Below are 13,415 nucleotides of genomic sequence, written 5' to 3' on the forward strand. Positions count from 1 at the left end.
AATAATAATAATAATAATAATAATAATAATAATAATAATAATAATAATAATAATAATAATAATAATAATAATAATAATAATGGTTAACCCTCTCTACATAAAGGTGTGTGTTAGACCAGCAGAGTCAGAATTTGTACAGAATAAAAAGGAGGATCAGACAGTGTCATCATGGCCTCATGTGGCCAAATCTTGCATGAAGAAACAACAACTCTGTTTTTGGTTTTGCTTTATTATAAATGCTAAATATCAAAAAAAGTACATAGCATGAAAATCTCATCAATGCTTTTAGTTAGATAAAAGACAAAAACAGAGCAATATTTATAATATAGTGAGCTATTCACAGAAAGCATTCAAATGATTGTTTTCACTCTTTGGGAGTTTTCTTCAGCTTGGTCTTGAGTTCAGACATGAGTGGATTTCCAAATCTGTGGAGACATAAAAAAGAAAGAGAATTCATGATCTTTTGCTGAAAACAACAAAGTTTAGGGTTTCGGAACATTTTGTTGCTTTGGCTTTACCCTGGTTGTTCGGGTGGCATCCATTTGGGTCTCTTTGGTACTTCATCCTTTTTGGCAGCATCACTTTTCTTTTCCTCTTCCTTTTTCTCCTCAGATTCCTTTAGATTTACAGTAAAATCACATTTAGCTTTCCCCGACATAAAGATAAATAGCGATGTATGAATTAATGTAGGACTGAAGTGATTAATCTGATTAATCAATCGCAGAAATAATTATCAACGAATTGATTCATTAGTTAATCACTAACTGGAATATAATTTGTTGAGGTTACAACACAGTCAGATCAGTAATTAATACAGAACTGTAGAAAAATATATGCATTTTACATGCAAGTCCCCAAAAAACTGTACACTGAAGAAATAATGTGTTATTTACGGGGGAGGATTATGACCATTGGAAAAAAATCTGACTTTTCCTCAAAATCTTGATTTTATTCTCAGAATTCTGACTTTAATTTCAAAATTTAGTCTTCTGAGAAAATAATTCAAAATCTGAGAAAAAGTCAAAATGCTTTTATTTTTTTCAGTGGTCCTAATCCTCTTCCTTAGCGTTTGCATTTTACGCATTAAAATATTTGAATACCCAATTGAATCATTTAATTTTTTTCATTTATTTGCATCTTTTACTGTATTGTTAATAATGCATTCAAAATATTGAAGTGGTTAAATGAAAAATCTGAAATTTTTAATCTGATTAACTGACAGAATAATCGACTAAAGAATCATTAGATTATTGCGATACCTGTGATTGTGTTTCTGGGTTGTCTTCGTGTCTTGGGGGCCGTTGTGTTTTCTTTAAAACAGGAAAACCTGCTCCAATCCCTGAATTCAAACATAAATACATAAATAACTTTTTTTTAAATGTTGAAAACAGGGACTGATGTGCTGCAGAGAATCAAACTTACCAGGCAGTTTGATCCCGATCCCCAAGCCGCCTAGAGGCAAACCCACAGGAACTTTACCAGGCACCGGCAGGGGCGGGGTTGGATCCACAGACGGCTTATGGATTAAGGAGCGGGGGTCTGTCGGGGGCCGAACACGAGGGTTTTTCACCGCAATGCGAGACTTTTGCACTGCAAAATCAAGCATGGCGGCATCAACCTGCAAATAAAAAAATCATCTCATTCTATAGCTTATCTGCACACTGCAAAAAATTAAAAACTTACCAAGTATTTTTAGTCTGTGTTCTAGTGTAAATATCTAAGCACACTTGAATTAAGACAAAATTAACTTACAAGTAATTTTTCAGCAACCTATGGGAGCTTGATTTAAGTCAATAATTCCTTAATACTGATAAAAAAAGTTCTAATTCCACTGGGAGATTATTTCACTTATAAAATGGGGGAAAATGTTTTCTAATAAGTGAAATAATCTGCCAGAGAAACTAGAACTGCTTTTTTTAAAAAATAAACATTAAGAAATCATTAGCTCAAAACAAGTTCCTGTATATCGGTAAAAAGTTATTTTCAAGTTAATTTTGTCTTATTTCAAGCGTACTAAGATATTTGCACTAGAAACTAGACCAAAGCATCTGGTAGGACTTTATGTTTTTGCAGTGTAATTAAAAAATTAAAGATGATTAGTTGGTACTCTGCAAAATCACAAATCTTACAAAGTTTTTTTGTCTAGTTTCTAGTGCAAATATTTTAATAGACTTGAATTAAGACACACCTAACTTGGAAGTAACATTTCAGCAATATACCACAGCTTATTTTGTCAATAATTGCTTAATATTAATGAAAATGTTATAGTTCCGCTGGCAGATTATTTCACTCATAACAAGACATTTTCCCCATGTGTTAAGTGAAATAACACATGGATGAAGACTAGCACTTTTTCGTCCATGTTAAGGGATTATTAGCTAAAAACAAGTTCCTGTGTTTTGCTGACAAGTTTTATCTTAATTCAAATGTACGAAGGTGTTTGTACCAGAAACTAGACCAAAACTGCTTGGTAAGATTCAGTGTTTTTGCAGTGAACTTCAGAGAACTGATATTGCTTTGGTTTGTCTGAAACAATACCTCGCTCCAATCTTCTTCCAGCTCAGTCCCGCTAGGGGCTGGAAATGATTCGCTGAGATCTTCTGAAGGTTTTTCCTCTGGTGCAACCAGGGAGAAATTTCTCTTCTCAGGTTCATCCTGAGGTTCACCTCCAGAAGGTGATTCAGTCAAAACACTTTCCTCCTCTAACAGAGGAGAGATCTGGACTTCACTGGAGATGTCGGACTCTGTTGCTTCTGTCAGTGACGTAACATCTGCTTCTTCATCGTCTCCACTCACTGCATCTGTCTCTGGTTTAGTTCCATCCTGCTTCTCTTCAGCTGTGCCTCCTTCCTGATTCAGATGTTTTGGTTCTGGGGATGAAACTCCTGAATCGGGGCAGGATCCGATCTCACCGGATGCTCCCTCCGCTATCGGGTAAGGCTGAAGAGTTTCAACCATTTCTTCAATCAATGCAGATTCAGAGTTAGACGTAAGAACTTCACAGATGTCTTCTGAATTGTCATTTTTGTCGGGTAGTAATCCGGTGTCTCCTGATTTAATTATCTGAGTATGACTGAAAGTCTGGTCCAAAAACCCAGAGTCCAGTGTGGTCAAGGAAGTTTCTGTTTCTTCTGAAATTGCCTCCATCACTCCCTCTTTCTTCTCCTCTGACGATGTTTCGCCTGGTTCCTCTGTAAGTCGGTCTTCTTTAATCCCACCAGTGTCCTTTGACATCACTGTCTCGATCCACAAATCAAGGATTTCTTCATCAATCCCATCCTGTTGTTCTTCAGCTGTATCTTCTGAGTGTTTCTTTGTTTCTTGCGGCTCATTTGTAATTTCACCAAGGGTCGTCTCAGATTCATCAGCTGTTTCTGTGTCTGTCGTTATCTGACGCTGCGATAAGGCTGATTGTCCTGTGATCAGATCAGATGCTGTCCCCACTAACTGAAGAGTCGTGATCTCATTTAAATCCAGGACTTCGTCTTGTTCTTCAGTGTCAAACCTCACCGGCCGAAATTCAGTGGCACTTTCATCAAATAGTTTAGGCTCGGTCTCACGGTCATCCTCCAATCTAAAAGCTTGTACAAGTTCTGGACCAAGACTTATCTGTGTCATCTTCCCTTCTTCACTCTTGGGGGATTCAGGAGTTTCATCTGCAGATTCAACTCCTTCATCGGCTGCTACAGCGTCTCTTTTCTCACAGACATCTTGGGGCAGCCTGTTTGTTTCCCTTTCAGCCGTTTTGCCCTCATCCTCCAGTTCAGTCTCAAATTCCTCGTCTGATTGTTTGATCTCCGTCTTCATTGAAGTATCCAGTAACTCGACCTTTTCTTCCTCTGAAAAATGATCTAATTCCAGATTTATGTTGTCGCTTTTCAGCTTCTCTGTATCTTCTGCAAATTGAAGCGTTCCAACCTGCAACTCCTTCTTGCTTTCCTCTGTGCTGCCTTCTCTTATCAGTAAATATTCACCTCCTCCTGCTTCGCTGCTTTTAAATACCTCCACCTCTTCTGGTAAGTGAATGGTCTGAATTTCCTCTGAATTTCCCCCCTCGAAGAACCTTTGTGTGGTATTTTCATCTGACTCGAGTTCATTGTTGTGCTCAGGAACTGCCTCTGGAGTTTCCTCGCACGCCTTGGTGTTGAGCTCGTGAGACAGGCCAGCCTGGCCTTCAATTACCCCCGAGGGAACGTTGCTAAAGCCAATGTTTATTTCCCGTTCAGACTCGCCTCCAGCTTTTACAGTAACTGGAGCGGTTGTGCAAACTCTTTTCATGCAGATCTCTTTGTCGGAAAGCCTCTCCTCAACATCTGATGAAATTTCCTCCAAAGTAATTTCTTTCTCTGTGTGCATACTGGTGACATCGTCCTCTTTAAATGTAAACTCAGTTTTTTCCTCTTCGATTGTCCTTCTGTTCTTGTCCTCTTTCAGCTTCTCATCTGTTGTCTGATTCAGATCTTCAGTCATCTGGACGTTGAGGTCAGTTAGCTCATCTTTGCAGACAGGGAGAAAAGTTTCTACTTTAGTTTTCTCATCTGAGAAGTTCAGCTGTGATGCATCTTCACTGAGGTTTTCACCTCCCAGCATTGCTGCAGAAGCTTTATTGTCCCTTTCTTCTTCTGTCTTTTCATTGCCGTCCTCTGCCTCCTTTGTTGGGGTGCTTTCTTGCATCTTGCTTTCCTCCTCAGAGTCTTCTTCAGCTCCTTCTTCATCATCTTCTGCAATGTCCTCCAAGGTTTCCGACACTTTCCAACGATCATCCAGTCTCACATACTCCTCTTCTTCACTCGATTCAATCCGATCTCTCACTCCCTCCCTTAACTGTACATGTCCGGATCCAACAGTTGTTTCCTCTTCGTTGTTTCCAGGTGCCTCACTCTTTTTCTCAAAGTCTTTTTCACTTTCCTCTCCATCATCTTCCTGGATTTCACTTCTCTCTTCCTCCAAGTCTTCTTTGGCTTCATCATTGGATTGGTCGCTGTCTGTTTGGTCGAACTGCTCCTCTCCTGTGTCTTCATCAGCCTCGCTGCTTGTGGCACTTTGGGTTAAAATATTTTCCTCTTGTCTGACATCTTCAACTTCTCTGCTGCTCTTATCCTGCTCTTCCTCTTCACATGTGACAGACTCTTCGTCCTCAACCCCCTCATCCTCAACCACACCAGACAACTCTTTGCAAACAAGGTGTTGAGTTTCCACTTGTTCTGTTCTCTCTGCTGAGTTTTCATTTTCAGATTTCAGCTGTGATGCGTCTTCACAGATGTTAGCGTCTCCTAGCAAGACTGCACCAGCCTCATCTTCTTTTTGCTCTTCTCTCTCTTCTTTCACGATGTGTTGTTTTTCCTCAAAGTCTTCATCTCGATTGTCTTCCTCTATTTCACCTCTCTCTTCCTGAAAGTCTTCTTTGTTTTCAACCCTTTCTATTTCTTCACAAGTGTCCAACTTTTGGATCTCGGTTTTCTCTAGTCCAAGTTGGTGTGTTGTCGTGTCTTCAGTGATCAGCTGATCTGCAGAGTCGTTTCCTATTTGGCTAAACTGTTCCTCTTCTGTGCTCTGATCAATCTCGCTGCTTGTGACACTTTGGGTGGAAATATTTTCCTCTTCATTTGTCCTTCTGCTCTTATCTTGTTCTGACTCTTCTGTTGTCTGTTGCTTTGCAGCTGTATTCAGATCTTTTTCAAAAACAGTCATCTGGACGTTCTCAAACTCTTTGCAGACAGGAAGAAGAGTTCCTACATTGTTAGTTTTCTCAAAAGGTAACTGTGATGCATTTTCACAGATGTTAGTAACTCCTAGCATTGCTCTGGCAACCTCATCCTCCCTTTGTTCTCCTGTCTCTCCATCAGTGGTAAACTGTTCTGCCTCACTTTCTTCCTCGAACTCTTCTTCATTTTTTTCTCTACCATCCATCCGGATTTCATTGCTCTCTTCCTCCAACTCTTCTTTAACTTCATCCACTTTTGGGACGTCTTCTTCTCTCTTTCTGCTCACAGACTCTTCTCCAACATCTCCATCACCTCTTTTTTCCAGCTCTTCATAATTTGCCTCATTGGCTGTATTTTCTTCTTTCTTTTCAATCACTTCTGTTTCTGCAGAAGTGTGCAACTTTTTCTCTAGTCCAAGTTGATGTTCAGCCATGTTTTCATTTATCAGCTGTTCTGCAGAGTCGTTTCCTTTTAGACTAAACTGTTCCTGATCGTCCTCGCTGCTTGTGACACTTTGGATTAAAACATTTTCCTCTTGTTGGACATCTTGAACTGCTCTGCTACTTTTCCTCTCTACCTCTTCATGTGTTGCAGGTTCTTCCTCCTCAATCCTCTCACTCTCTGCTACACCAGACAACTCTTTGCAGACAAGATGCTGAGCTTCTACTTGTTGCACTCTCTCTTCTGTGTTTTCATTTTCAGATTTCAGCTGTGATGCGTCTTCACAGATGTTAGCATCTCCTAGCATCTCTGCCGCAACCTCACATTCCCTCTGATTTCCTCTCTCTTCCTTTGCAGTGTGTTGTTTTACCTCACTTTCTTCTTTCAAGTCTTCTTCTTCATTTTCTTCTAGTATTTCATCTCTCTCTTCCTCCAGGTCTTCTTTGTTTTCAGCCTCATCTCTTTCTGCAGAAGTGTGCAACTTTTTCTCCAGTTCCAGTTGATGTTCAGTCATATTTTCTTTGATCAGTGGCTCTGCAGAGTCGTTTCCTTTTAGATCCTGTTCTTCCTCGCTGCTTGTGACACTTTGGGCTAAAACATTTTCCTCTTGTGGGACATCTTCGTCTGCTCTGCTACTCTTCCTCTCCTCTGACTCTTCATGTGTTGCAGACTTACGATCCTCTTCCTCCTCAACCCTCTCATCTTCTGCCACACTTGACAACTCTTTGCAGACAAGAGTTTCCACTTGTTGTGTTTGCTCTGCTGAGTTTTCATTTTCAGCTGAGAGATTCTTGCCTTCTGCCATCTCATAATCAAGATCTGCTGATATTTCTTCCACGCTCACATCTTCCTCTGCAGTTTGCATAATGGTGACCAGCACATCTTCTTCTGTAATTGTAAACTCGGTCGTGTCTGGTTCTGTTTTTTGCACATATTTGCTGCCACTTTGAGTTAAAATGTCTTCGGCCGGCCGGCCGCTCTTGTCCTGTTCTGACTCTTCTGCCGTTGCAGCTTCTTCAGCGACTCTCATCTGGACGTTGTCATCCCCTGGTAACTGTCTAAGCTGAGTTTCTACGTCTTTAGTTTTCTCATCTGAGAGGTTTTTGTTACCAGAGTCCAGCTGAGATGCATCTTCACTGATGTTTGCATCTCCTAGAATCGCTGCAGAAGCTTTGTTGACCTTTTGATGTCCTGTCTTTTCATTGCTTTCCTCCCCTGAGTTTTCTTCAGCTTCTTCCTCAATGTCCGCCAAGGTTTCCACCACTTTCCGATGATCACCCGATCTTGCTTCTTTTGAATCCATGTCCTCAATCACTCCATCCTTCACCCATACATGTCCAGATCCACCAGTTGCACGCTGACCATCATTTTCAGGAGCCAGACTTTCCTCACAAGTGTCACATTTCTCGATCTCAGTTTTCTCTTGACTGCCTTGATGTGCCTTTGCACTTTTAGTGACCAGCAGCTCTGCAAACTCATTTCCTGTTTGACGGCGCTGTTCCTCTATTAGGTCCTCTTTGTTCTCATGATCTTCTTCTTTGGGCTTCAAGTCGATGTCTGCAGCGCAGCGCTCCCATGCAACAACCGGCGAAGACAAGCTAACAAGAGAAACAGTAGAAAGAGACGGTTCCTCGCCGACTTCTACCCCTCTGGCGTCGTCGTCTTTCTGGCTACGGTCAGCAGGCTCGCCGTCGACTCCAGGTTCATCTGAGTCTACGGCTTCAACTGGTTGTGGCCTCAGGAATCTGCTCACAGCTTCACTTATGTAACACTGGGGAAGAGATGGGAAAGTGTTATTCATCTTAATGAGTGTGTTGTGCACAATCTGATGCCGAAGAGAGAGAGAGACATAAGAAGGCACTTAGTTCCACTTGTACACTAACAGTGTAAGAGGCTATTTACACAATAGCGTCCCTGCCGCTTTGCAGGCTGATTGCTAAAGGCCCTTTCCTGTTTTAGAACAACAATACCTTGTCACACAAACCAAGGTTCATTAGTGAGTCTGAAAGAAGTGGCCTTCGCTGATTACTGATTAAATAACAGATCTCACTTATGTAAGATTAAGGGTGTGTTGTTAAATACGTGGATATTAACGATATGTGCAAAACATGACAACGTTTTACAGTACTGTGAAAAAGTCATTTCCTATGTCCTTATGATTTGCTCGCAAACAAACAGGTATTTTTGTAATCTTCTACTTTCTAAAGATGTTTCAAAGAAATGTCGTCTGTTAAGCCACTTTGCTCTGAACCTAAGGATCATTTATGCATCATAAGGCTCTTAGGGTGATTTCACACCTGGTAGTCTGGCAAACTTGGTTTGATTCAGGACCAAAACTGCATTGTCCATTTGTGAATACAGTTATGAAAAACACAAATAGTTAACATAAAGCTATTTATGTTAATAGCTAAAAGAGAAATGCAGTGAACTGCAGGTACTCAGGCGGTCAACCAGGCTATGTAACCAACTCAGAGAAAAGCTTTACCATTCTTAACTACAAACAACAATAAATGTCCTAATTAACATTTTTATTGTTGTAATCATAAATATAGTAGATAACTTCAGAAGCAAGAGAAATAATTTCTGCATTTCAGTTGAAAACAAACCAACTGGATTATTTTTATGCCTTTTTGTTTAAAACCTTTTGCATAAATGCCACTAAATAGTGGTAAATTTTATTCAAAGTTAGCATACTGTCAGTCATATTGTAGTGTAAGAAATCTGCCTATGATAACTCAGTTTAATTGGTAATAAAATGGCATTTTAGCAAAAAGAACTAGTAGCTAAAACTTGACAGTGAACATAAGTAGGTTTACAAAAGAGATATTTAAATATCTGAGGTCTTGTGTTCAGTGGCGCCACCAAGTGAGGTCGGGGTGCAATTACTGTAAATTGGATGCCCCACCTCCAATCAGTCTGCATCCTGTTTATGAGTATAATTCAGAAGAAAAGAAGGCGAGTGCATGACGTTCAGAAATATTTTAAGGCCTATTAGTATATTTTTCTGTCCTTCATCAACTCACTCTGTTCTGTTTATGACTTTGCAGCCACTGCAAAGTCATAATCGGAAATTAGGAGTGGGCTGAAATATTTTAGACATGACCCTGATGCATACCTTGAGTTTTCAGCCATTTCATCCCAACATGCTTCATTAAGTCAGTTAATTGACTTCAGAAACAAATATATTCACATAAATGTATGTACTTATATGAATTATAAGCTGATAGTGAGTCCAGAGTTAAACCTTTGTTAAAGAAACATATATTGTCTTGCTTTTCTTCTCTTTCTGACTGTATCAAGAGTTTTGTCTTGTGTATGGGAGCAAATTCCTGCCATGTGTTGGAAAAAAAAGAAGAAGAATTTTTTTACCTCTTACTTATAAGACATACATTTCATTAGAATTGGATAAGTCAATATCATGAGGAAGTATGTAAAAACTGCAGGCTATGAGATTATTAAGTATGGATGTGACAAAATCCATAACTATTGAAACTCCATGGACTGCTGCTAAAGTAGCTAATTATTATGAGTCCTGGATATAAAGGAGAAGGATATTAGATTGAAACTCAATTCTATGTTTGAGTCTTATGTTGAAGTGAGAAAGGAAGTACTTCTTGTATTGCTGCATTGTTTTGACACATTTTTGACTTTAGATACTACTGATCAAACCAGAACTGGTTAACACTTATCAGACATTCATAAGAATATAGTTTTATTCAACTTAAAGCTGTATCTTTTCATTAGAATAAATTACAAGATATTATCTCAGCTGAAATAATTCAGTGATTATCATGAGACATCAAATTATACACTTTTTCCCCATCATGGTGGCAGAAATGGGCTTCCATAGAGTGTATCCCACTATACTTTATTGCCATAGGCTACAATTTTATCACATTGCAGCATTATTTAAAGCTGCAGTATTTAACTGTTATTCCACAAACAGTTTTTTACATATTTGTTAATATTAGACAGATAATCTGTGAAAAGATCGACCTTCCTCCAGGAGCTGCTACCCTTTGAAGAAATGCACAGCTCCCGTTCAAAAACAACCAATCAGAGACAGGAGGAGGGGCTTAATGTTCTCCCTGCTAAATGTGCTAATGACAGAGAAACAATTGACCTTTACAGAAAAACCGTTTATCCTCCGTCATCAGTGGCTATGCTAACTAACCTGACCATTCACAATATGCTATGCTAGCTGTGCTAAACCCCGCCTCCTGGCTCTGATTGGTTGTTTATAGTTAACATAAGCATAACATACTGTCACGACAGTGACTTTTTCAATAAATATGGAAATATATAAATATACATTTATATTACATTTATATTTTATCATAATGTTTAAACAGAGCCGATGTGTTCAAGCAGAGCAAATAATTTTAATAAATAGTAAACTAATAAAGAAGATAAAAGAAAAAAGCGGAGAAACGTGACCGATGCAAGTTAAAGACCAAATATAGATGAATAGAGGAGGGAGGAGCAGAAAACAGGGGACATGTTTGTGTGTAATGTGTGTGAGAAACATCTAAACAGGAAGACACTATTAAAACATTAATGCTCATGTCGCAACTTTAAACTTTACCATCAAATCTGTATAAAGTTAACATGATATTTGCTCACCCAGACTGAGATCAGCGTCCTCTCCACCCGTTGAAACGGACCGTCGGGGTCCGGCTCCATCTTTGCGCCTCCTTCCTTGTTTAACTCTTGACCATTTGAAGCAGAGAAACAGAAAAGCGCATGAGTTTATCCTGAAGCTTCACCAGAAAGCTGTTTCCAGACGCTCCTGCGTCCTGCAGGTGGACTCCTCTCTCCTGGCGTTTGTCCGGCGCTGTGATCAGGAAGAGGCTGATCCCAGCTGAGCGCCGCGTCTAGCCGATGCGCTGCAGTTTGCGGATGTAAACAGCGCTACTTTTGACACATCAGACCACTAAAATGCATGTGATGAGTTGCTGAGCTGCAGTGAGAAATGCAATTTTAAAATAACTTTGAGTATGCCGAGTCATGGTAAACTTCACCAGTGCATGAATTGATCTGCACTTTTCCCCCCAGCGATACATGCTTATTTATTTTTTCATTTTTGCACGTTTAGGCTCAGTAGGCAGCATGGGAAGACGTTTGTAGAAGTTAGGAATTGGAGAAGTTCCTCAAGGTGATAAAATTAGACTGCACAGGGTTTATCAGCGGCAGTTTGACCTACAGCACATTTCATCTGCTTCTACTTCTGTTTCTGTCACTACATGAAGAGAAGTGACAGAAACAGAAGTTACAAATCTTATTTCACACACAGAGCCGTGAAAAGGTCGTTGCCCCCTTACAGATTTCTGCTGTTTTGAATTTATTGTTGCTGCTTAAAGTTTCAGATCTGGAGAAAATGTCAGTATTAGACAAAAAAAAAAAAAATAAAAAAAACAACAACAACATAAAAACGACCTGAGTAAATTTAAAATTAAGTTTTCAAATTATACACAGCAAAAAACACAACTCTGGCAGATTACTTCACATGTACTGGGAAAAATGTCTTGCTATAAGTGAAATAATTTGTCAGTGTAACTACAATTTCATCAATATCAAGGAATTATTGCCTTGAAACAAGCTCCTATCTTGCTGAAAACTTACTTGTAAGTTAGTTTTGTTTTATTTTAGGTCTATTAAGATGTTTACACTACAAACTAAACCAAGAATACTTGGTTAGATTTGTGCTTTTTACAGTGTAATCTCATTTGTGAAGTGAAAAGTTACCCTAACCAACCTGGCAGTGACGTCTATATGGTATGAGACAGATAATCTGAAAAAAATCGAGCTCCTCTGCCTTCTCCCAGTGCTAACTAAACAACCAAACCAGAGCCAGGAGGCGGGTCTTAGCGCTGTCAATCACCTTCCAGCGCTGCTTCTTCCTTTCTGTGACTTTCCCAGTTGCTCTCTGCTACAAACAGCCCGTCATGAATACAGCGTCTCAGCGTTCATGTTGCGTTTGAAGACGGCTTGGAAAAGCAGGTTACGACGTGTTAACAACGATTAAACAGTTTTAACTGCCGAAAAAAAGTGACAGAGGACACAAATATGGGAAGTGCAAAAGCCCCTACTGATTAAATTAATATAGGAATAACAGAGAGTTGGCCATTCTAAGGTAAAAACAACAACAGTTTCCAGTCCAGGGCTGACTCTGTGGGCGGATAATGCCCCCCCAAAGTCCACCATTGTGTCCCCCAATGTCCTCCAATGCCCCCAATGACCCTCAATGCCCGCCCATGGCCTGATCTTACATCACTGTGGAGGAAATTTGATCATTTTCTTCCCAGCATTGCTTTAATTGAGGGTTTTTTGTTTTGCTTTTTTTAAATAAATGGCCTGTTTAAAGTCACACAGCAGTACCTCAATTGGATTTAGGTATTTACCTTGACTAGGACACTCCAAAACTTTAATTTCTTGTTTGAAGAAAGAGGTAGAGATACTGGTGTGTTTTTTTCTCACTCGTTTGAATTTCTGTACCATAAAAGATTGCTTTTCTAGATATTTTATCTACTTTCTGTTGTCAGACAGGTTCTACTGAAGTGATTTCAGCATTTTTTATCTACTCGGGTCATTTTAAACTGATATCAACATTTATTTGATGATCTGAAATGTGTAAGAACCGAAAACAGCTGACCAGCAGCATAACAGAGTCTGATAACATGAAATAGGTCTGGAGGCTTCAGCAAATCAGCAGCTGAGAAGAGCTAGAGAGAAAAGCTGTTAGTGGTTTCTTTCTGCGTATAGCTGTGGCCGGCTGAAACCTCTGGTAGCGTGGCCTGCTTCCAGTAAAGTGAGGCTGACTGTGTGATTATTTCTGCTGCATCTCTGCTGATTTGCTTGAGAATGAGCTTTATTTTCCATATTTCCAAAATTTAAACCTAAAATATTCCTAAACAACTCGTTTATTTCTCCTTTCTTGTAACAAAAGGAATAAATTATTTGAAGCCTTTTTTCAGCTAACTGTCTGGTAGTGCACAGCAACAGGTGGAGGAGGGGAGGTGCATTACTCAGTGTTTCATACAGACATGAAAAACTGAAAAAGACAGAATTATCCAAAAATATAACTGGTTTGATCCCATTGTGTTTTATCCATTACTGTTTTGTTGCTGTTTCATCTGTTTAAACTGTAACATAATCTTCTGCATTAAATCAATACATTTTTGATTGATTGGATAAAAAGTGCAGCTAACATCTGAGCATCACTTCCTGTCGTTCTAATGAGCACTTAACAGTCAGAGTGCCCAGATCGAT

The 13,415-nt window shown here is 39.5% G+C and overlaps 1 protein-coding gene across 1 annotated transcript; it reads right to left on the reverse strand.

Moving 5' to 3' along the window:
* Nucleotides 1–213: 213 nt before the first annotated feature.
* Nucleotides 214–11,443, reverse strand: LOC103481401 (uncharacterized). Its single transcript, XM_008436808.3, has 6 exons — nt 10,770–11,443; nt 2,539–7,917; nt 1,423–1,618; nt 1,260–1,339; nt 519–616; nt 214–425 (listed from the first exon to the last, which is right to left on the reverse strand). Exons 1-6 carry the CDS (start codon nt 10,827–10,829, stop codon nt 365–367), a joined length of 5,874 nt encoding a protein of 1,957 aa, XP_008435030.2. The 5' UTR covers nt 10,830–11,443; the 3' UTR covers nt 214–364.
* Nucleotides 11,444–13,415: the final 1,972 nt, after the last annotated feature.

This window comes from Poecilia reticulata, chromosome 19, assembly GCF_904066995.2.
Source record: "Poecilia reticulata chromosome 19, P_reticulata-male-v2, whole genome shotgun sequence".
Lineage (NCBI taxonomy): Eukaryota > Metazoa > Chordata > Actinopteri > Cyprinodontiformes > Poeciliidae > Poecilia > Poecilia reticulata.

Bases quoted from the DNA above. Each gene is read 5' to 3' on its own strand.
- LOC103481401 (XM_008436808.3), bottom strand. From the start codon at position 10,829: ATGGAGCCGGACCCCGACGGTCCGTTTCAACGGGTGGAGAGGACGCTG. The intron at 1,340-1,422 runs GTAAGTTTGATT...GTTTGAATTCAG, and splicing joins GATCGGGATCAAACTGCCTG to GGATTGGAGCAGGTTTTCCT. The intron at 426-518 runs GTAAAGCCAAAG...ATGTCTCCACAG, and splicing joins ATGCCACCCGAACAACCAGG to ATTTGGAAATCCACTCATGT.